General features: G+C 35.2%; 1 protein-coding gene across 3 annotated transcripts in view; it reads left to right on the forward strand.

Moving 5' to 3' along the window:
• The window catches only part of LOC138175996 (optineurin-like), a 54,228-nt gene that overhangs the window by 19,567 nt on the left and 11,595 nt on the right, over positions 1–23,066 (forward strand). For 2 of the 3 annotated variants that reach the window (XM_069106665.1, XM_069106666.1), the window contains exons 6-11: positions 3,577–3,708; positions 9,136–9,238; positions 10,594–10,709; positions 12,701–12,850; positions 13,230–13,323; positions 14,215–14,373. In XM_069106665.1, the coding sequence (XP_068962766.1) occupies positions 3,577–3,708; positions 9,136–9,238; positions 10,594–10,709; positions 12,701–12,850; positions 13,230–13,323; positions 14,215–14,373 (754 nt within the window). The remainder of the gene's footprint in view (positions 1–3,576; positions 3,709–9,135; positions 9,239–10,593; positions 10,710–12,700; positions 12,851–13,229; positions 13,324–14,214; positions 14,374–23,066) is intronic. The other variant, XM_069106667.1, reaches the window with a different exon arrangement.

The raw sequence follows: 23,066 nt of genomic DNA on the forward strand, positions 1-23,066 counted from the left end.
AGGGCAGATTGGGGGAGAGGGTAGTTAGAAGTAAACATTTTTGAAAAAGGATAGGGTCAAAGGAGAAAATAGAATAAGTGGGGGGTGGGATGGGATGGAGAGAAATACAGTTAGTCTTTCACAATATATGGAAATGATTTGGGTAACTACACATGTACAATCTATATTGAATTGCTTATCTTCCCAGTGGGGGTGAGTGAGTAGGGAAGAAGGGAAAAAATCTGGAACTCAAAGTTTTAAAAACAAATGTTTAAAAATTTGTTTTTACATGCAACTGGGAAATAAGATATATAGGTACTGGGGTATAGAAACCCATCTTGTACTACTAGAAAGTTAGGGGGAGTAACGGGGTAGGATATAAGAGAGAACAGATTGGGGGAAGCAGTATTCAATAGGCTTGCTCTTTTGGGGTGAGAGGTAGGGGAAAGACGGGGAGAAAAAATTGTAACTCAAAATCTTATGGAAATAAATGTTGAAAACTAAAAATAAATAAGAACAACAACAACAAAAACCCACTTGCAAAGGAAAAAAAGAAAATACAGAATAGAAACTTTTTTTCAAAATGTTTGAGTAGCCATATAGTGAATTAGTAGACTTCTTACTGTCAACCCTAATACAAGACGGTCTCTACCGAAGTGCTACAGTGGTCTGTCATTGGCTCTGTACTATTTAACAGTTTGTTTTTAAATTTAATTTAATTTTATTTGTTTTTTGGGGGGGGAGGGCAATGGGGGTTAAGTGACTTGCCCAAGGTCCAATCTAGTTTTTGTGTTAAGTGCCTGAGGCCAGATTTGAACTCAGGTCCTCCTGACTCCAGGGCCGGTGCTCTATTCACTGCGCCACCTAGCCACCCCCAGTTTGTTTTTTTTTAATACATTATAAAAATCCGCAAATGAGATAAGGCTGGACCATATGGGAATAGCTAACACTTTGGATTACAGTGTCAGCATTTTAAAAAGATCCTGATAAGCCAGAATATCGTCTTAGAAGAAAAAATTCAATAGAGATTAATAAAACTTATATTTGTGAAGTTGATATTTTTGAACACAGTATCAAATGAGAAAAGCAGTGCTGGATAGACAGTACTTTAATCTGAAGAAGGTTAAGGTTTAGTGTACTGTAAACTTCATATTAGGCAACAGTGATGGCAGCCAAAAAAGTTAAGGAAATTTTAGACTGTATTAAGAGAACAGTGTCCAGGACTAGGAAGGTATTAGTTCTTCTGTAGTCTTCCTTGTTCATATCACAAATGGAGTGTTGTGTCCATTTAGTTCTGAGTGACACATTTAATAGGATAGAAGAGTGGTGAAATGGCTTGCAATCATGTCATAGGAGGGTGGGTTGAAGAAACTGGTGATATTTAGTTTAAGATTAGAAGACTTAGGAGGAGATATAACTTTCTTAAAATACCTGAAGCATGGATTATGGGAAGTGTGGAAAAAGGATTAGGTTTATTCTGCTTAGTCACAGAGGACAAAACTAGAAGCAATAAGTAGACATTTTAGAGAGTCAGATTTAGGTTTCCTATGAGGAAAAACTGCCTAACAGTTTTATAATCCAAAAGTGGCATCAGTTACCTTGAGGGGTTCCTTTTAGTAGAGATTTTTTGTGTGTGTTTTTGTTTTTTGTTTGCTTTTTGGAGGGGGGAAGGTAGGGCAACTGGGGTTAAGTGACTTGACCAAGGTCACATGGCTAATTTTTTTGTGTTAACACAGTGTCTGAGGCCAGGTTTGAATTCAGGTCCTCCTGATTCCAGGGCTGGTGCTTTATTCACTGCACCACCTAGCCGCCCCATAGTAGAGATTTTCAAGCAAAAGCAGGATGACCCCTTTTTGTCAGGTAGAGGGGACTGTTAAGGAAGGTGTTGGACTAGATGGCCTCGAAGGCCCTTCTGATGCTAATTCTGTAATTTTCATGATTTAGAAATAAATGTCATTTAGTGATAATATAAGAACTCTGCCTACTGACATCTTATCCATCCTTAATAACCCAGTTCAGATGCTATATCCTCTATGAAACTTTACCTGATCTTACCCCCTCCCTCCTCACAACTGGAAGTGATTTGACCATCCTGTCACCTGACATTTTATAGTCTTTTGTTATAGGCCTGCATTCTAAATGTAGTATTATAAATTCTAAATGTAGTATTACCTGTGTATGTCTCATCTTTCTTGCAAGCTCAAAGTCTTTATGAGTTAAATTAGTCTAAAATGAACTAAATAACCTGAATTAATTAATAATTTAAATAGTATTTTTGTTGATACCTTCCTCAATTTTTTTCCTTTTTCCTCTGATGACTCCTTGTTTTTGTTAGAGGACTTTTCTAGCACAGAAAAGATGGGGAAAGAAAGCAATTTTTGCTTGAAACTTTTGGGTAAATTTTCTTTCTTAGCTACATTTATTCTAAGGTGCTTCAGTGACTACAAATTCCTTTGCTCTATTTATTGTCTTCTTACGAAATTGTTATCATTATCATTAAAATTGACAAGAAGAAGCCATTTTACGCAGACTAAAATCAAACATTGTAATTAAAAAATTTTCTTAATTCCAGTGCTTCTCCCTCTGTAAATTATTTCCTGTTTATCCTGTATAGCTTGTTTTTCATATATGTGTTTGCATGTTACCTCCCTTATTAGAATGTAAGCTTCTTGAGGACAGGGACTGTCTTCTGCCTCTTTGTATCCTCAGCACTTAGCAGAGTGTCTGGCACATAGTAGGCACTTAATAAATTTTGGTTGATTGATAAGCAATTATCCATGTCCCATTTTGCTATTCTATAAGAAAATCCAGATTTAGCTTCTCATTGCATTTATCTACTATAAAGGATCTTTATAGGATCTCCTGGGGCCTTACTGTTCTCAGACAGCTTACTGTAGGATTCCAGTTCCTTCTCAGAACATATTTTGCTTTTGACAGACCCTTACCTCTTCCAGGGATTTAACCTATTACAGGTTTCTAAATCTTCACCTATCTTTTAAAACCTAACTCAAAATGTTAAGCCTACAGAACCTTGCTGGGTCCTGACTCCAGTTGATTACCCAATTCTGTAATCCCCAAAGCTCACCCTTAGTTAAACCAGAAAGCCTTCTCTTTGCACAACAGATTTGAGAGGGGAACAAAAGTAGTGAAGTCATAGTTCTAGCCCTCAAGGAACTTCATGTAGTAGGGGAGCTAAAACATGTAACAAAAAACTAGACTACGAAATGGAACTTAAGTGCTTAAGAAAAGTGCTAGTGAAGTGCTGTGAGTAAAGGGGAACAGCCCCTTTGGGTGAGTAAGCCCAACTTGGGTGTTGTAAGAGCATTGTTTTTATTCACTTTGCTGTTTCCTTTAAAAACAGCAGAAGAGATTGATATGGGAATTAAAACTACCAATGATCAAATAAAAAGAAACAGTAAAAAGAAAAAAAACTGTTATCAGTGAGTAAGAGCTGATGAATGGCTAGCCTGTTTAAAACAGACTTATGTTTAAAGGAAATAATCCATTTTAAGTTATAACACTTTTACTTCCTGATCCATATGTTTTAACTTTTTGTTCTTCAATTTTACTAAAAAATAACACTTCTTCTCTACATAGGAAATCTGTAGATGGAGCAAAAAATTATTTGGAATCTGAGGAATTAACTGTTAGTCAGCTTCTACTGTGCCTCAGGGAAGGAAATCAGAAGGTGGAAAGACTTGAAACTGCACTCCGGGCAGCTAAAGACAGGTATAAAACATATATACATTATGTTTAGAATACTTTCAGGACCTCTTAATTTTTACAAAAGAATTTTTTTTAAATGTGAAGTACAGGGGCCGCTAGGTGGTGCAGTGAATAGAGCACCAGCTCTGGAATCAGAAGGACCTGAGTTCAAATCCAGGCTCAGACACTTAACATGTACTAGCCATGTGACTTTGGGCAAGTCACTTAAACCCAATTGCCCCTCCAAAAATCAGATAAATAAATGTGAAGTACAAAAGTCTGTTTTCCTAGAGTAAGAATTGTTTTCCTTGCCTAATAGCATCATTGTGAGATTCCATTGAGATAATGTATCTGAAGATGCTTTTAAAATTTTACAAACGTGTGATGGTGATGATATGAAATAGCTTTACTTTTCTGATAGTTATATCTGTTAACATATGATTATTAATTTCATGAAGGTGAGGCTAATACTACTACTTGAATATAATTTGAAAATTCAGTTTGCCCAAAATAACTTCAGATGAAAAAGGTTTAGATTAATTATTTCAACTTTAATCTGCTATTGACAGTCAGGGTTGGAGTATCTCAAGGCTTTTTGATATTTTCCCTGTAGCCTGCTTATTAATCGGTACCTTTATAAAATAGAGACACACTATAGACTAGCTACTAAATTTTATCAATGTCCCATGCCTGAACAGCATGATACTTTTTCCTTGGCCCCCATAGGAAAGAAGTAGCAATTTGTTAGAAACTGTGGAGAGGAAGATTTGCTCTTCACATCATAAAATATTTTATATCATTTAGAGCTAAACAGAAGTATAATGCTCTTCAAGCAAAGGCTGGATGATACACTTGTTGGAGGAGTTAGAGAAGGGATTCTGGTATAAGTACAGGTTGGACTGGAGGGTCTCTGATGTCCTAATTTGGACCCCTATCACAAGACTCTAAAATGCACTTCCTTAAAAGCTCTATTTGATACCTTCATATTATGTGATTGGTTACATCATCTCTAATTAGTTGGTTGAACCAATGAACATATTAGCAAAGCTGGAAAAGAAATGAAAAAAAATGAACCTCCTTTCTTTATTTGGAGAAGCAGGAAGTTGTGGGTATGGAATGTTACCTATTCAGTCAGTATTCCAATTAGTTTCATTTAGCTGGTTGGTTTGTTTTTTTACTTTGTTAGGAAGGGCTCACTGGAAGATAGGGCAAGGAAAGAAAGCTATATCCTAAAATGATTGATTTAGAAACAAAAGAACATCAGTAAATCTTTTTAAAATAAAATAAACTTAACCCCAACTGCCCTCCAAAAAGCAAAAGATAAAATAAAATTTAAAATGTTTAAAGTCAGGAAAGAAGTGAATTAATAATCATTGTTTTTTACATCCCTATTACTAAGGCTAATTATTGTATGTTGGTGGTATTTATTTTTCAAAAGATTGAAAGGTAGTTTGGCCTTGTGGATAGATGGCCAGATTTGGGGTCAGGAATATTTGGGTTTACTGTAATCGGCAATTTTGTAACTACCTTCAAGTCATGTAACCTCCTTGAGCCTCAGACAGCTCTCCTTAAGGCTCAAGGTTATGGAGTGGTCACAGAGTTCTCATACTGACAAAATTTCCAGTTCTTGAAAGGGAGTATTTCTAGTGGTTCTTTGTTCCTTAGGTCCTTAATGGCCATTAGTTATCAAAGTGTATTTTAAGTAGATCCATAACACTTTTGTATTTATTGTATTTACTATTTGTATAATTTTAACATGATCTGTATAGAGAAACTATCTTATACAGCCGCTATCTTCAAATGAATTATTACTCTCTGTTGTAACATGGACAACCAAGTGGGGTTCAGCCCTTCAGATTATAGCCAGTGATCTAGGGCTACCCGTTAGGGTGAATAACTCACTGTTTCACCAAGGGCACCATGAGAAAGAGTCACCACATCAGCCTTGAAATGACCCTGACAGCAATGGAATTCCACTTCCACAAAGTGTATCTTTTTTTTTGACCCCAACTCAGTTCAGTATTTAAGAGGCAGGTGATTTTTTTAAAAGATTTTTGTGAGCATTTTTCTGTCCTTTTCCTTATTCCCCTACTGTCCTATAGTCACTGACAAATTGGGACTGAGAAGTTCCCAAACTATAAGTATAGAGAGAATTTTGTTTGAGACTGGCTCTGAATTTAATATTAAATATATAATATTTACTATATACTTAGATAATTATAATATATTTTGATGATTAAGTGAGATAATATTTGTAAAGTGCATCCTTAGCACAGTGTTTAGGAGATAGTAAGGATTATATAAGTGCTTATTCCCTTCCTCCTTTCCTATTATATATTACATACCTAATATTACCACTAAGTAATAGCATTTATCTCTTCTTATATAGAATACATTTCATACTTCTTGACTGTAAATGTTTTGTCTTTTTTTTCTTTTAGTGGAGTTTATTTAGAGCAAGGATTCTTTTTTTTTTTTTTTAAGCAATCAGGGTTAAGTAACTTGCTCAAGGTTACACAGCCAGTTATTTCTGGGTGTGGTGTTGAGTATCTGAGCCCGGATTTGATCCAGGTCATCCCGACACTGGAGCCGGTGCTCTTACTCGCTGAGCCACCTGGCTGCCCCTAAGCAATTGGGGTTAAGTAACTTGCTCAAGGTTACACGGCCAGGTGTTTCTGGGTGGGTGCTAAGTGTCTGAGCCCGGGATTCGATCTCCAGGTCTTCTCAACACTGGAGCCGGTGCTCTTACTCGCTGTGCTACCTGGCCGCCCCAAGAGCAAGGATTCTTAACATATTTTGTATCTTAAACTCCTTTGGAGTCTGGTGAAGCTTACGAGTCACCTGTCAGGGTAATATTTTTAAAAGCATAAATTAAATACACAGGATTATATTTGTACTGAAATACAGTTAGCAAAATATTTTTAGCTTCACAGACTCCAGGTCAAAAACCCCAGAGCTAGAGAACCATGAAGGTATATTGTCCTCAGTCCTCTGTATGTGAAAATACTCATTTGGTTTGTTGCTTCAAGTTTGATGTTCATGTCTGAACATTATTACCTGGTGATAACTATTTCATCAAATTAAATGAGCATTTGTTATCTTTGTAATACAACTATTATATTTGTCTAAAGTATATTCACACAGTCAGTTGGTTCAAATGTATAAAAGCATTTTCAATAACATTAACTTTCTGTTCTAAGAAAGAAATGAACCAACTTTCATTCAGTATCTTATCAACTAGAAAAGCCTTAGTACCAACCTGGAAGTAACAGTACTGTTTTCTTTGCTTCTTAGGAAACATTAGTGATAATTCCTCCCTGATATCCTCAAACAAGGGAAATCTGAAACCAAAAAATGAAAGCACTGGGATTCTGTTACTCTGACCTAATGTGGTATTTTTAAGAATGACAGAACACATCTAAAATGATTTTTGTTTTGTTTTTTAAGCTGAGATATATAAAGTTACTTTTATAGAACCTCTTCACAAAGAAGTGAATCTGTAACCCAAAATACCAAGTTATAAAGAAGGCACTTAAATCTGATTCTGGAGTATGTTATTTGGGGCCAAGAGAGTTTTACTGAGACTAGCATTAAATAAAATGTGAATTTCCTAAACACATATCAGTTTATAGCAGACCTGTGTGGGACAGGAAGGGATGTGCCTAGAAGTAATCAATTCAGTTTCAGCAAACAAATACCTGCTATGTTCAAGGCATTGTACTAAGTGCTGTGGGTAAAAAGGGAGATAAAACCAACAGTTGACTCTTAAGGAATTTACAAGTATGATGAGTTAGCTAGTGACCAAAAGGACCATAGAAATCCATATGGTGATTACCAGATAAGATGACTGACACTGTGATCTAGCGCTTTTCAGGTAGGTTATGTATGATGGTACTCTAAATGTTTGGTGGTAACTCTAAGTCAGGATTTCTCTGCACCAATTAGGGCTGTTTACCCTCTGAATATTGAATCACTAGTAATAATATTTTAGAATCTAATTAATCTACAGGAAAGAAGACTACACTGTTTTGTTTTCAATTTAAATTAAATATACCAAGGAGTAAGGTAAAAGAGATGTCCTGTCACTCCAAAGCACCATGGTAACAGTTCAGCAGTTTTAGAGTTTAATGTTGGAAACTTATAAGAAATAACAGTGTTGTTTGTTGCTCTTCTCAGTGGAGGTTACTTAATGTAATTTTGTTATGAAGTGAAAAATTTCACACCTGTCCTTTCAGTCAGCTAGCATTTATTAAATGCGTTCTATGTACCAAGCACTGTGCTAAACACTGGGGATGCACAGAGAGGCAAAATCATTCCCTGCCCTCAAAAAGCTTACATTCTTCTAGGGGAGACATGTAGATAAATAGGTATATATCAGACATGTACACAGTAGTTAGAAGATAACCCTAGGAGGGGAAGGCTACAGTAGCTACAGGGACCAAGAAAGACCTCCTGTAGAAACTGTCATTTAAGCTGTCATTAGGGCAATTTAGGGATTCTAAGAAGTGGCATTGAGAAGGGAAAGTAAGTATTCTAAGTATGGGAGACATCCAGGGCAAAGGCACAGAAAAGAGTGTCCTGTTAGAGGAACAGAAAGTAGGACAGGATGGCTGAATCATAGAATATGTAAAGGGGAACAGATTATAAGGAGACTGAAAATGTAGGAAGGGACTTGGTTGTGTTATTTGAAATTCCAAATAGTTTTACATTTGATCACGAACACAGAAAAAGTAGGAAGGGACCTGGTTACAAAGAACTTTAAATGTCAAATAAAGGACTTTGTATTTGATCCAGGGGGCCAGTGGAATTTATGGAAGAGGAAAATGACATGGTCAGACTCATACTTTAGGAAAATGTCTTTAGCAGCTGTGTGAAGGAAGGATTGGAATATGAAGAAATTTGAGTTAGGGAGACCAATTAGAAGACTATTTTAATAGTCCAGGTGAAAAGTGATGAGGGTTGGGGCAGCTAGGTGGTACAGTGAATAGAGCACCAGCCCTGGAATCAGGAGGACCTAAGTTCAAATCTGACCTCAAACAACTTGACACTTAACTAGCTGTATGACCTTGGGCAAGTCACTTAACCCCAATTGCCTTGCCTTTCCCCCCAAAAAAAATAAATAAAATTTTAAAAATTAATGAGTTTAAAAAGGTATTCAGGAAAGGCCAATAATACAAATACACATACAGAGAGTTTAAAATAAATCCCTAAATAATGTAGTTACTTGAGAACAAACAAGGCCTATATTCTAGATTAGTTTAGGACCCTCCTTGTTTTTTTTGTATTAGTTCTTAAGCATATTACATCTTAAATCCTCTGCTAGCCAACTTTGTCCTAAAAGAACAATTCCATAGTTAGTCTTTAAGCATAGTATAACCGTGTTCCAGTTAGCACTTCTGCAATTGTCATTCCTCTTCAGACCTCAATGAAAGTAACATTGGAATTTCTCAGACTCACAGATTTAGAAAAGAAGGCAAGAGATCATTCTGAGAATGGCACCCAGACTGAAGAGGGTCCTGGAGAAGAAAAAGAAAAGGAGAAAAGCATAGAGACTGTGGGTAACAGAATTCAAAAACTGTTTCTCTAACATGTTTCATAGATATGCTATAAGATGAATACTGCATTATATTACCGATTACACCCCTAGAACATATTATCTGCTTTGAGAACACAGATATTTTATTTATACTAAATATTTATCACCACTCTCAAGTTTTCTTGATTTGAATTTCATTCTGTGCAAAATTCATTGAGCCATATCTTCTTTCTTGTAAATGTAGGAAATCCTGGCCTGGGTATTTACTGCTGTCAGGCCTATGCTGTAGCTTTCCCCTGAATCTCTTAAGAGACTAGGAAAATTACAAAGGCAGGTCTTGTGAAAATGGGAGTTTTTCTTGAGAATTTATATATAACTTAGTTTATTTATATAATTAATTATATTATTATTTATATAATTAATTTATATATAACTCTGGATTACTTGGGGGCCAAACACATTTGAAATATCAGAAAATAGAGATAGTCCAGAAAGTTTCTTAAGACTATCTCCTTGAGGCAGCTAGGTGGCACAGTGAATACAGCACGGGCCCTGGAGTCAGGACGACCTGAGTTCAAATCGGGCCTCAGACACTTAATACTTACTGGCTGTGTGACCTTGGGCGTCACTTAACCCCAATTGCCCTGCCTTCCTCCCTCCAAAAAGCAAAAAAAAAGACTTTCTCCTTGTTGATTGCTACAAAGGTAGAAGATTTAGGTAAGGTAGATATATTTTATAAAGGTTTCCAAGTTGACCTAAAAGAGCCTACAGGGCAAAACAAGGAAGTTTATGTGGGATACAATAAAATACAACATTTAAATAAAAACCTCATTTCTGCTTAACCATCTAAAGTTGGAAAAGGAAGCTGAAACAGGGAGGCTTACCAGGAAGTCACAGAAACTTCCAGTACTGCTAATTCAATAATTAGCTCATTATAAAAAGTGATTGACTCCTCTTAGACTTCATAAAAGACATTACTCCCCTATATGGAGAAGAGTCTTGCATTAATGTAGTCACAGAATAAGATCCAGATAAATAAGGGCTGGTTAAACAGTTGTATTTCTGGAAATTTAAGGCTGAACCACAATCGTGATTAAAGTTGTAATGTAGTCATTTATTCTGATAGAATAAGTTAAGGATGTGAAGGAAGGAGAGCTATTTCCAAAAACTACCTTTATTATTTTAAAATACATTAACATGTATTTATGAGTTATTGACATTGAAAAGAGTTCCATGACTATTAATATCTTTATTTTCAAATTTACCAAAAACTGGTAGCAGAGTAATCAAACTAATGAATTTTGTTTTGTGTTTTCAAGAAAAAGCAAACCTGGAGTAATGACCTTTGCATGTTTGAACTTTCTGTTGGACAGGTTGGAAGTGAAGTGGAAACACTGAACCTCCGGGTGACAGCTTTGTTTAAAGAGCTTCAAGAAGCTCACACTAAACTCAGTGAAGCTGAGCTGATGAAGAAGAGACTTCAGGAAAAGTAAGAATAAAAGAGAGAGCTGACTTGCATTTGGAAAACAAAAAGAAACATGTTGAGTTAATACAATAGTAGTAGTAGAAAAGGAAAGACCTAGTCTTCATTTTAAAGTCAGAAAATCTTAATGTCATAATAGCTTCAGGCATATAAGTGAAAAGCTGTTATGACTTTTGATAACCTTGTATTCCATGTGTGTGTGTGTGTGTGTTTGTGTAAAAGTGTTTCCATGTAAGGTATTTTAATGAGTAAGATATACCTTCTGAGAAGGTTGTGTGGTTTGTCCTTCATTCTTTTTATTTTTATTCTTTTTGCTTTTTGCAGGGGGGAAGACAGGGCACATGGGGTTAAGTGACTTGCCCAAGGTCACATGGCTAGTAATTGTTAAGTGTTTGACACCAGATTTGAATTCAGGCCCTCGTGACTCCAGAGGCTGTTCTCTATTCACTGTACCACCTAGCCTCCCCTTTGTCCTTTATTCTTGAAGAGGACCATGACATCAAGGAAATGATGACATGACTTGTAGTTGACTTAGATTTAAGTCAGGGAGGGCTGTGCAAGGTCACAAGCCTCCCTTTCTCCTCCAGAGCTATCGCAGTCCAGTGGCCAGATATTGATCAGGATGACTGAAGATGGCCCTGGATGCAGTGGGGAGACCTTGGCCCTTTCAAGCTGAGGTCTTTTCAAGTTCTCACTTTGAGAGAGGCAATACCCATTCATTCAGTGAATAGACCTCTTTAAGAAGTGAATCAAAGGATGTTCCCTTTAATTAAAAAAAAATCAAACCAGGAGGGGAAGACCCTCAGGGATGCTGACCAAAAGAGATACAGTTAGTATTAACATTCACTCTGAGCCAGGAGGGCCCAAAAAATAACCATTAAATGGCACTTGGACAGGGACCTATTGTTGATACAGAGTGAGTTGGGTTTAAGATTCAGTCTTTGAAAAAAGAAATCTAGCCAGTAAACCCCAAATTAACTAGATAGCTCTCAGCCATCAAAAATTTCCCTTCCTTTGGGCAAAACACCTTCAAGTAAGGACCAGGCAGGTGAGAGGAGAGGACTTTGTTAGCAATAACATTCAACTAAAGGGGAAGAGAAAAGGAAGAAGTTGTAGTGTTTTAATTAGAAAAATCTTTTCATTGTAGATCACTTATTAAGGGTAATGAGTAATATGAGAAGTTTATTAATGATTTTAAAAATTCTTTAAGTATATCTTTTTATTCTTCTGCATAGAGCACTAGTTATTGTTAAAACTGATTACAATTAGGTATTTTTGTGTTTTCTTCTTAGACTAGAGAAGTTCGTACATGTCTTAATAGCACATAGGCTATTGGACTTGTTAAGTTCATTTTCCAGATAAACTAAAGTAGTGTTCAAATAACAGCTTCAGATACTGCTATTTTCAAGGTTACCAGTACATATTTGTAGAACAAAGGTGCTTTTTTTCATTTTCCCTACGCTTGCGATAACTATATGATTGTCTCTTGAAAGAGATTTATCAAGTTGTAGTCATAAACTTTGAATTATAGGTACATAATTTACAAGAACAGGAGCAGTATTGCCAAGTCTAATCCACTTTGGGAGGAACATCTTACTAATAACTGCTGTGGTTTTTGAAAATTGTTTAAAAATAACCACAGTATCTCCTAAAAGTGACTGAAAATTTAAAGTGGGTTAGTATTTCATGTGGTACTTACTAACTGTGAAATTTGTTTTTGGTGATGACAGAGTGAATGAGTAAATAAACTTCGATTAGTAAGAAGGCAAATGGGAGCTGGCATTATGTTTTGACAACTAAATAAATCCCTATACATTACATACATGCTTTACATTTACTGCATAAGCTTAGAATTTTAAATGTGTTAAAAGTCACATGTCAGAAGTTTAAATGATATTTTATGCATGGCCACAAGTTGGGTTCCATTCTGACCTAGATGGCTTAGAAGTGAAAGAACCATCTCCATTCCAGTTAAATCTCTGCCCTGCCCTTTTCAGGTGTCAGGCCCTTGAAAGAAAAAATTCTGCAACCCCATCAGAGTTGGATGAAAAGCAAGAATTAGTATATATCAACAAAAAGTTAGAGCTACAAGTGGAGAGTATGCGGTCAGAAATGAAAATGGAACAAGCCAAAACAGATGATGAAAAGTGAGTTTGGAATAAATGAAAGCACTGATAAAAAACGGAACGAAAAACTCCTTTGTAAGAGTGGAATTCGGGGTATGAGTATGTACAAGGTTCCTCTTTTAACTCCCAGACTTGAGTAACAGGAAACTCTTCTGGTGGGATAGCACTTTTCATTAGGAAAGAACCATAGGAGTAGAGTGGAGGAAGAATTATTTTCTGGGTGGAGCTATTTTTCCTGGTAGGTAAGAAGTTGAGGGAGAAAGGAGGAGAGAAATACTAATGCATATTTATATCATAGTTAGGGGAGGCATTTTGCTATTTAGGGGAAGAGGAGAGAATGTAATAAAATCACTGATTTTTTTTCCAGTCTTCCAATTAATATTTTTCTTTGTTGAAATAGGTCCAAATTTGCCATTTTACAGACTACACACAACAAGCTTCTTCTTGAACATAATAATGCACTGAAAACAATTGAAGAACTAAAAAGAAAAGAGGTATTTAAATGAAAAAAGTTTAATTACACAGAGAGTAGAGAGGAATATGATTCTCTGTGCGTGTCAGCTGTGCATGTGACATAGCTCAGTTAGACATCAAAAGTTATTTTTAAGTTTATAATTTTTAGTGACTTAGTGTTGTTTGTCATCTGTTTCATATGTGTGTAATATACTGTTGTGTACAAAAATGATACTTTTGACCAACTCTTGATGATATTTTGATATTTGTGATAGATTTGTGTGGTCCATCCACATATGCCTCTTGTGATCAATGTCATGCACAGTGAGAGAGGTGGCTGGGATTAGAAGTGTTTTCTGTCTCTACAGAAACTGACCTACGGTTGATTGCCCAAACTGATAGAGTACTTTAGCCAAGCTAATACCTCTCATAGTGTAATGCTTTCGATTATGACAACTTTAATTGGAGAAAGTTTTTTGTTGTCATTCTCATCAAATTATAATTTTAGTGATTCCCATTAGCCCAGTAGAGTTATAGTTTATTTTTTGAATTGTCCTTTCACTTGTGCTTGTCCCCTTTTAACATAAACATTTTTCTTTTTTTCTACTGATTACACAAAGAAATTACATTTAAAAATAATATGAATTAATTACATCCTCAGTCAACTTAAAGGAATTTAGCTGTTGTGAGTTGGTTTTGTTTATCTTTTTTAGTCTGAGATTAAGTATTAAATCCTACCAGGAAGTCAAGGGTCCTAAGTTGGTATTCACTGATATTTCTAAGAAAATGTGAAAGAAAAGATAGCAACATTTGTTGTTAAGAGACAGAATAACTAGAAACCAATGATTTTTCCACACATATTTTATCTATTATTTGACTAAAAGATATTTTATGGTTTCAGTATTTTCTCTTCAATGAATCTTTTCTAACAGGCAGAAAAAGTTGACAGCTCAGTGATGAAGGAACTAAATGAAAAGCTTGATTTAGCAGAGAGAGCCCTGGCTTCCAAACAATTGCAAATGGATGAGATGAAGCAAACTATTGCTAAGCAAGAGGAAGACCTGGAGACCATGACTGTCCTCCGGGCTCAGGTACAGATATACCTCACACTTAGTAAATTTAGACATCGCCTAAACTAATGTTTATTTCATTGTGAAATAAAACCATAATAACATTGGCAGTAATTAGTAATATTTAGTACTTTCATATGTCTTGTCATCCATGTACTTTAAAATCAAATATCCATATTGTCAGTCTTTAAAATTTAACTGGAATGATTTCTCCATATGTATTACTAAGGAGAGGTAAAGAACATGTATTTCTGTGGTGGCAAACTATTCCTCCCTGGTCTTTTACTGTCCTCTTAGCACATACTGATATTGAAAGAGTTCGTAAACTTTTCAGTGTATTGGAATATGGACTATTCTGTTTATGATTCCTATTCTTAATAGTAAAATAATAAATCTGGTATTTAGCATACATAATATCTTTTTAAAAAGCTTTATCTAATGAGGGCTATACTGTTAGGCATTAACCTGGGAATCCCCGGCAGAGCAAATGTATTATCAGAATTAGGCCTTCTTTTTGCAACCTGTTGGGGTAGTTGATCTTTTACTGCTGAAGCTAAAGGTCTTTACTAGATCTCTTTGATCCCATTAGCAAGAACACGCTAAAGAAAGGGAATTCTAACCAGAAGTTTTTTTAAGATGTGTTTTTGGCATAATTTAAACTCCCAGGTCTGACTTTAGCTTTGGAAATCAGAACATCATGGTGAGCTAAAATTCTGTGGCAAGCAACAGTTTTGCCTAAAAGACTATCAGTTATCATGGGTGGCAAGTTGCAAAGTCTCTTTAAGTGTGTTCTTCACATTATTGACACATTTTACTGTCCTCGTGTATTTAGTCCATTAGACCATTCTATTTTACTATTTTAGAACTTTTCTTTAATTATTAATTGAAGGAGAAAATTATATTCTCAACGTTGGCTTCATAGTTAGCTACAGATCATGATTTATTATCCTTTTCCTTGTAAAAAGGATAAGAAAAAAGTAAAAGGCCACTTGATTTCTGATTATTGGTGAAATACAAGGTGATTAGTATAGATATACTGCTTAGGTATTGAAAATCTAAGTGAAATTTTATATCATTCAATTTTTGTGTTTTATATTTCATGTCCTTTGATACAATCTAGAACTTTAAGAGCTTCCTCTTATTGTCATTCTTTTAGACACATCAGCCTTGTTTCATATATTTTCTTTTTTTCCTCCTTTTTCTTTTTAAATATTTTAGTTATTTTTATCAGCTAAAATCTGCCTTCTCATTCTCCCATCCCATCCCTCTCTGCCAGTTGAGAACACAAGAAAAACATAAGCCATTACAAACATATAGTCAGTCAGAACAAATTTCTACATTGGTCAAATCCAAAAAAATTTGTCTCCTTCTATACTGAGTCTTTCTCCTCTATATCTTGAGGTGGGTAGCATGTTTCATCATTAGTCTTTTGGAAGTGTGATTGGCCATGATTTTGATTAAAGATCATCACAAAAGTATCCCATCATATACCATAAATTGTTCAGTCATTCCCCAATTTATAAACATCCTCTCAGATTTCCATTCTTTGTCACCTCAAAGAGCTATAAACATTTTTGTGCATCCTTAGGGGTTTTTTTTTTTTTTGCTTAGAATTAATCCCTTCCTTAAAATTCCCTCCCTCAAATTCTCCTTCCTTATCTCTTCCCCTTTCCCTCCTATTTCCTTGTTGAATGAAATGTATTTCTATACCCAGTTTGTATATGTTCTTCCTTCTTTTGACCAGTTCAGATGAGAGTGAGGTTCAAATATTAGCCAGTCCCTCCCACCCTATCTCCTTATTTGTGTACCATAATTATGTGCGATAACTTTTCCTAACCTTCTTTCCCTTCCCCCTCCCTCCAGTGGATTCTTCTTCTCCTCTTTCCATTCTTTTTCTTAAGATCATTAAGACGTAATAGAAGCATTCTTAGGCCTTGTTTAATTGGACCCCCTTTGTCACCCTGATGATGATAGGGTTCTGAAGGGACATATAAACAAATTATCTTTGTGTAATCCTTTATTATTGTTCATTCTCAATTAACTTTTTTATATTTCTCTTCATTCCTGCATTTGAACCTCAGAGTTTCTGTGCAGTTCTGGTCTTTTAATCAGGAATACTTGGAAGACCTGTGTTTCATTAATGGTCCATTTTCCCCCTTGTAGTGTCATACTCAGTTTTTCGTTCTTAGCAGGAAGCAGATATTCTTTGACTTCTGGAATGTACATTCCAAGTTCTTCACTGCGTTGTCACTGGTTGTCAGTATCTTAGGCTCCAGAGAGGTCAAGTAGGGTGAGTAGAGTCAAGAGTTGAGAGGGTGAGAACTGAGAAGAAATTATAAGATCTAACATCTCACATCACTTTGTTCAAGTCATGGGATCAAAACATGAATTTTAATAGGTTGAGAAGTTAATGAAAAGTGAGGAAGTAGAAGCTTCCTTGGTAGACTTCAGTTTCTTCAGCAAAATAGAGCAAAATCCCTTGCTGTGAGAGACAGGAAAGGAGGAGATGGTGTAGTGTAAAAGGCCCAAGAAGAAAGGTTTTGAAAGAACTACTCCAAGTAGTATGATAAAGAATTTCTTGTGAACTTCCTGTTCTTATCCTTTTATTACTATTTATCTAGTGGGGAGTGGCTGTCATATATTTGAAACAAGTTTCTTATATAATTTGGATAGAGAAGCTTGCTACAAAGGTTTTTTCGCCAGTTAATGCCTTCCCTTCTAATTTTAACTGTATTAGTTTGTGCAAAAACTTTCCAATTTTATATGATCAAAATTGTTCATTTTGTATTTTCTGATCATCTTTCTCCTTTGTCTGGTCATGGACTCTCTCTATCCTTAGGTGGAAAAAGATATTTTCTTCCTTGATTCTCTAATTTATGATATGACCTTTTTAGAACTAGGTCATTTATCTATTTAAAGTTTATTATGATAAGGTGGTATTAGGTCTTGGTCTAAACCTAATTTCTGCCAGACTGCTTTCCAGTTTCTCAGAAGTTTTTGTCAAATAATGAATCTTTACCCTGGTAGTGTGAGTTTTGGGTTTATCAAACACTGTGCTTCTATTCCATGAATGATCCTCTATTTTTTTAAATCAATACAAAATAGTTTTGTAGTATAGAGATCTGGTGCTGCAAGGCTCCCCCTGTCTTATTTTTTTCATTATTTCCCTTGAAATTCTTTACCTTTTAGTCCTCCTGATACATATCTTTTTCTAACTCTATAAAGTAATCCTTTGGCAATTTGATTGGTATGATAGTGAATAAGTAAATTTAAGTACTTGTGTCATTTTTATTGTATTGATATGGTCTAAATAAAGTATAGTTTGTATTTTTCCAATTATTTAACTCTGTATTTCTGTAAAGAATATTTTGTATTCATATACTTCCTGCATGTGCATTAGTGGATGGACACCTAATTGTTTGTTACATCATTATTATTTTGAATAAAATTTCTTTCTATCTTTTCCTGCTGGGTTTTGCTAGCAGTTTATAGAAAGGCTGATGATTTATTTAATATACTGCTGTTTTGTTAAAGTAATATTTTTTTCTCTTTGCTTCTGTTTATTTCCTAGATTTTCCCCCTCTTATTGCCTCTATTGCTAGTATTTCTAGTGTTATATTAAATAATACTGGTGATAATGGACATCCTTGCTTTACTCCCGATCATATTGGAAAAGCCTCTAGTTTATCCCCATTATATATAATACTAGATTTTGCTTTTGATACTAGAAAAATGCCCATTTGTTTATGTGTGTTCTAGTGTAGTTTGTCAGAAGCTTTTTCTCCATTTAATATAGTGATGTGATTTAATTTTTATTAATGTAAACTATTAATATAGGATAATAATATGATATGTTTATAATTTTTCTAATACTGAACCATCCCTGCATTCCTGCCCTAAATCCTACCAGGTATTAGTGTACAATCTTTTTGGAAGTGTTGCTGTAACCTCTTTACTAATATTTTATCTAAAATTTTTGTATCCATATTCATTAAGGATAATGGTCTTTAATTTTATTTCTCTGATTTATCTCTCCCTGGCTTTGGAATCAAGACCAAATATATGTCATAGAAGGAATTTAATAATAATCTTTTTCCTACCTTCGCTAATAGTTTATATAATGTTATAAATAATTATTATTTTAATATTTGGTAGAATTCACTAGTAAATCCATATGTTTTTTCTTCAGAGTTCATTTATTGCTTGTTTAATTTCTTTTTTCTAGAATTGGACTTTTAAAATCCTCTAGTTCTGGTTCTCTTAATCTGGATATTGCATATTATTATAACTATTCACCCATTTCATTTAAGTTATCACTACTGTTAGCATATAAATGGATAATAGTTTTTTTTTTAAATTTAGTTATTTATTTAACATTCTTTTCTTTTAAAATTTTGCATTCCAAATTTGCTCCCTCTCACCTGTCCTCTGATAAGCACCAACTGAGAAGGCAAGCAAAATTATATCAGTCATACATGTGAAGTCATGCAAAACATATTTCCATATTAGCCATATTGCAAAAAAATAAAAGAAAGCTAGAAAGTTATACTTCAGTTTAAACTCAGAGTTCATTAGTTCTCTCTCTCTGATGGTGGATAGCAGTTTTTATCATGAGTTCTTTGGAACTGTCTTGGATGATTATATCGATAAGAGTAGCCATTTCTTTCACGGTTTATCATCATTACAACACTGTTATTACTGTACACAATGATCTCTTGGTTCTTCCTGTTGTATCAGTTCATATAGATTTGCCCATGTTTTTCCAGAAACCACACCACTTGTCATTTTTTAGAGCACAATAGTACTTCATCACAATTATTATGCTGCAGCTTGTTCAGCCATTTCCCAACTCCTGAGCAATTCCTCAATTTCCAATTTTTTTATCACCACAAAAAAAGAGCTGATATAATTATTTTTGCATAAATAGGTCCTTTTCCTTTGATCTCTTTAGGGGTACATACCTAGTAGTGGTATTGGTGGGTCAAAGGATATGCACAGTTTCATAGCAATTTGGGCATACAGACAGTTCTCACTTTATATAAATTCATATTATGCAAATGCATTTCCCCAGGGCTGGTGGCAGAACCTTGTGCCAGGCCGGACAACGCCTAACTGTGTGTGCTGCAGTAGCTCTATATATGTCTCTTTCTGTTTCAAGTTTGTCTCTTGTAAATAACATTTCTGGATTCTGGTTTCTAATCCATTCTGCTAGCTACTTCTGTTTTATAGGTGAGCTCATCCCATTCACATTCATGGTTATGATTCCTAACCGTATATTTCTCTCAATTACATTTACTGTTGATCCTTCTCTCTTTTTATCCTGTTCCTCCGCAGCAGTCTGTTTTGCTTCTACCACTGCTTCTCTTAATCCACCCTTTCTTTTATCACCCCCCCCCCATATCTTATCCCTTTCTCCTCCTAATTCCGTATTGAGTCACATAGAATTCTGTACCCAAATGAGTGTGTATATGTATTTTCCCTTTTTGAACCAATTCCAATGAGAGGAAGATTCAAGTATTGCCCACCCACATTTCCTCCTCCATGTAAAAGCTCTTTCTTGCATGCCCTTTTTTATGTGAGAAAACAATCTCCCCATTCTACTTCTCCCTTCCCCATTCTCACTCTCACTTTTTTTTTTTTTGGAAAATCATCCCAACATAATTGACTCATCTATGTAAATCCCTAATAAATAATATAATAAAAAATAAAGAATATTTATTATTTGATTATTTATTATTAAAATTGATATATAACAATAATAAAATAAATAATATAATAATAAAGTTCTTAAGAGTTGCCATCAAGTGTCATCTTCCCATATAGAAATGTAAACAGTTTAAACATATTGTCTCTTATGATTTCTCTTTCATATTTACCTTTTTATGCTTCTTTTGACTCTTGTGTTTGCATGTCAGATATTTTGTTCAGATCTGGTCTTTTCATCAGGAATGCTTGAAAGTCAAAAATCATCTATTTCATTAAATAACCATTTTTTCCCCTCAAAGATTATACTCAGTTTTGCTGAGTAGGTTATTCTTGGTTGTAATCCTCACTCTTTTGTCTTCCAGAATACCATATTCTAAGCCCTCTGCTCCTTTAACATGGAAGCTGCTAAATCTTGTGTAATCTTGACTGTGGCTCCATGATATTTGAATTGTTTCTTTTTTAACCACCAAATTTTTTCCTTGACCTAGGAGCCCTGAAACTTGGCTGTAATATTCCTGGGAATTTTCATTTTGGGATCTCTTTCAGGGAATGATTGGTGGATTCTTTCCATTTCTAGTTTGGCCTATGGACCTAAGATATCATGGCAGTTTTCCTTGATGATTTCTTTTTTTTTTGAGGGGGGAAGGCAAGGCAATTGCGTTTAAGTGACTTGCCCAAGATCACACAGCTAGTAAGTGTATCAAGTATATGAGACTGTATTTGAACTCAGGTCCTCCTGACTCCAGGGTCAGTGCTCTATTCACTGCACCACCTAGCTTCCCCAGATGATTTCTTGAAATATGATGTTTAGGCTCCTTTTTTGACCATGGATTTCAGGTAGTCCAATAATTCTTAAATATTCCCTTCTTGATCTTTTTTCTAGGTCAGTTGTTTTTCCATTGAGATACTTCACATTTTTTCATTCTTTTGACTTTGTTTTATTGTTTCTTGATGTTTCATGAAGTCATCTGCTTTGACTGGCCCAGGTATAATTTTTAAGTAATTATTTTCTTCAGTGAGATTTTGTACCTCTTTTTTTTCTATCTAACCATGGGGCAGATAGGTAGCACAGTAGTCAGGAAGATTTGAATTCGAATCCATCCTCAGATGCTTGCTGTTAGACCCTGAACAAGTCACCTTATTCTGTTTGCCTCAGTTTCCTCATCTGTAAAATGAGCTAGAGCAGGAAATGGCAAATCACTCTAGTATCTTTGCCAAGAAAATCACAGATGAGGTCACAGAGTCAGACATGGCTGAAATGACTGAACAGCAGCAATTCTGTTTGGCTAATTTTGCCTTTTTAAAAAAGGAGTTGTTTTTTTTTTATAGTGAATTTTTGTGCCTCTTTTACCATTAGGCCAATTTTGGTTTTTAAGGTGTTATTTTCTTCAGTAATTTTTTGTGCCTCTTTAACAAAAACATTAATACTCTTCATAATTTTCTTGTATCATTCTCATTTTTTCCCCCAGTTTTTCCTCTACTACTCTTATTGCTTTCTTTAACTCCTCCAGGAATTCTTGTTGGGCTTGGGTCCAATTAGCATTTTTCTTTGAGGCTTTGCTTGTATCTCTTTTCACATTATTGTCTCTTTCTGAGTTTGTGTAATCTGCCACCTTATTAGTTTTTTTATGGTCAAGTCCTTTTATTTTTTAAAAATTATATATTTATATGTATTTTTTGCTGTTTGCTCATTTTTCCAGCTTATTTCTTGACTTTGAACTTTATGTTAAAATTGGGCTCTGCTCACCTGAGGGTAGAGAGACCTTGTCCTAAGCTTCAGGCTTTTCCTGCTGCTGTTTTCAGAGCTAGTCCTGTGGGTTTGCAAGTTTTCAGTACTTCCAAGGTACTGTGATCTAGGGAGAGTCATGGTAACTGTTCACAGTCTTTGGTCTTTACCCAGGAAGGGCTCCCACTCCCTTTGTAACCATAAATATGGGTGTTCTTTTTGGTCCCAGAAATGTGATCAAGTCATCATCTCTTCTGCAGCCATAAGTACTAGTGTTCTTCTCTGCCTTTAAACTTAGACCAGGGTCTCTGTTGCTTTAACTGACTACAAGTGCTCCTCTCTGCCCTGGAACTATGACTCAGAACTACTTATGGGCAATTAGAGTTTACAGTCAGTACCAACTGCACCCAATGTCTGCAAAGGGTTGCCTGTAATCTCTTTCTGACCAGTTTTCCAATCCCCTTACCATCTGTGGGCTGAGAGCTCCTGAAGTTCCTGCTGCTGCCACTGCCTCCAAGGCCTGCCACTGGTGCTGCTACAGTGTGTATGTACTTGGCAGACCTCCACCCTGGTGTTACAGACTTCTCCTGTCAAACTCCTAAGTTGTCTGAGGCTGGAAAAATGTCTCACCCCAACCTTTAGTTGGCTCTGCTCCTCCAAAATTTGATTTGGGGTGTCATTTTAAAGTTGTTTGCAGGGGAACATTGGGTAAGTTCAGCTGGGTTGCTGGGTAAATAACTCCACTATCTTGGCCTAGATCCAGCAATATTATTTTAAATAATTTCCTTTAATTTTAATTTCTTGTGAATCATTTTTTAAATATTTGATGCTGGTGATTTGATTTTGCTTCTTTAAAAAAAATCAGACCAGCCAATTGTTTTTAAAAATTGTTTTATCTTAAATAGCTTCTAACTTTAAATGGTCATTGCATCTTTTTTTAACTTCCAGTTTTATTCATCTCTTCTTTGGTTTTCAGAATTTCTATTTTGGTAGTTTGTTGCATTTTTAAAAATTTGTTGATTTTCTAGTTGTTTTTTTAGTTGCATACCCAGTTCATTGATTTTTTAAATAAAAATTATATAATATATATTTATAAACAGTCTTTAATTGTCTTAGCCTGTGGAAGAGGAGGGAGAGAAATCCCTATTCACTTAGCATTGTAAAGGGACAGCTAAGTGGCACAGTGGCTAGAGTGCTGGGCCTAGAATCAGAAAGACTCATCTTCCTGAGTTCAAATCTGGCCTCAGATACAAAGCTATGTAACTGTGGACAAGTCACTTAA

This window comes from Petaurus breviceps, unplaced genomic scaffold, assembly GCF_028583685.1.
Source record: "Petaurus breviceps papuanus isolate PSGF00001 unplaced genomic scaffold, PetGlider_PUasm1.0 80, whole genome shotgun sequence".
NCBI classification, from domain to species: domain Eukaryota; kingdom Metazoa; phylum Chordata; class Mammalia; order Diprotodontia; family Petauridae; genus Petaurus; species Petaurus breviceps.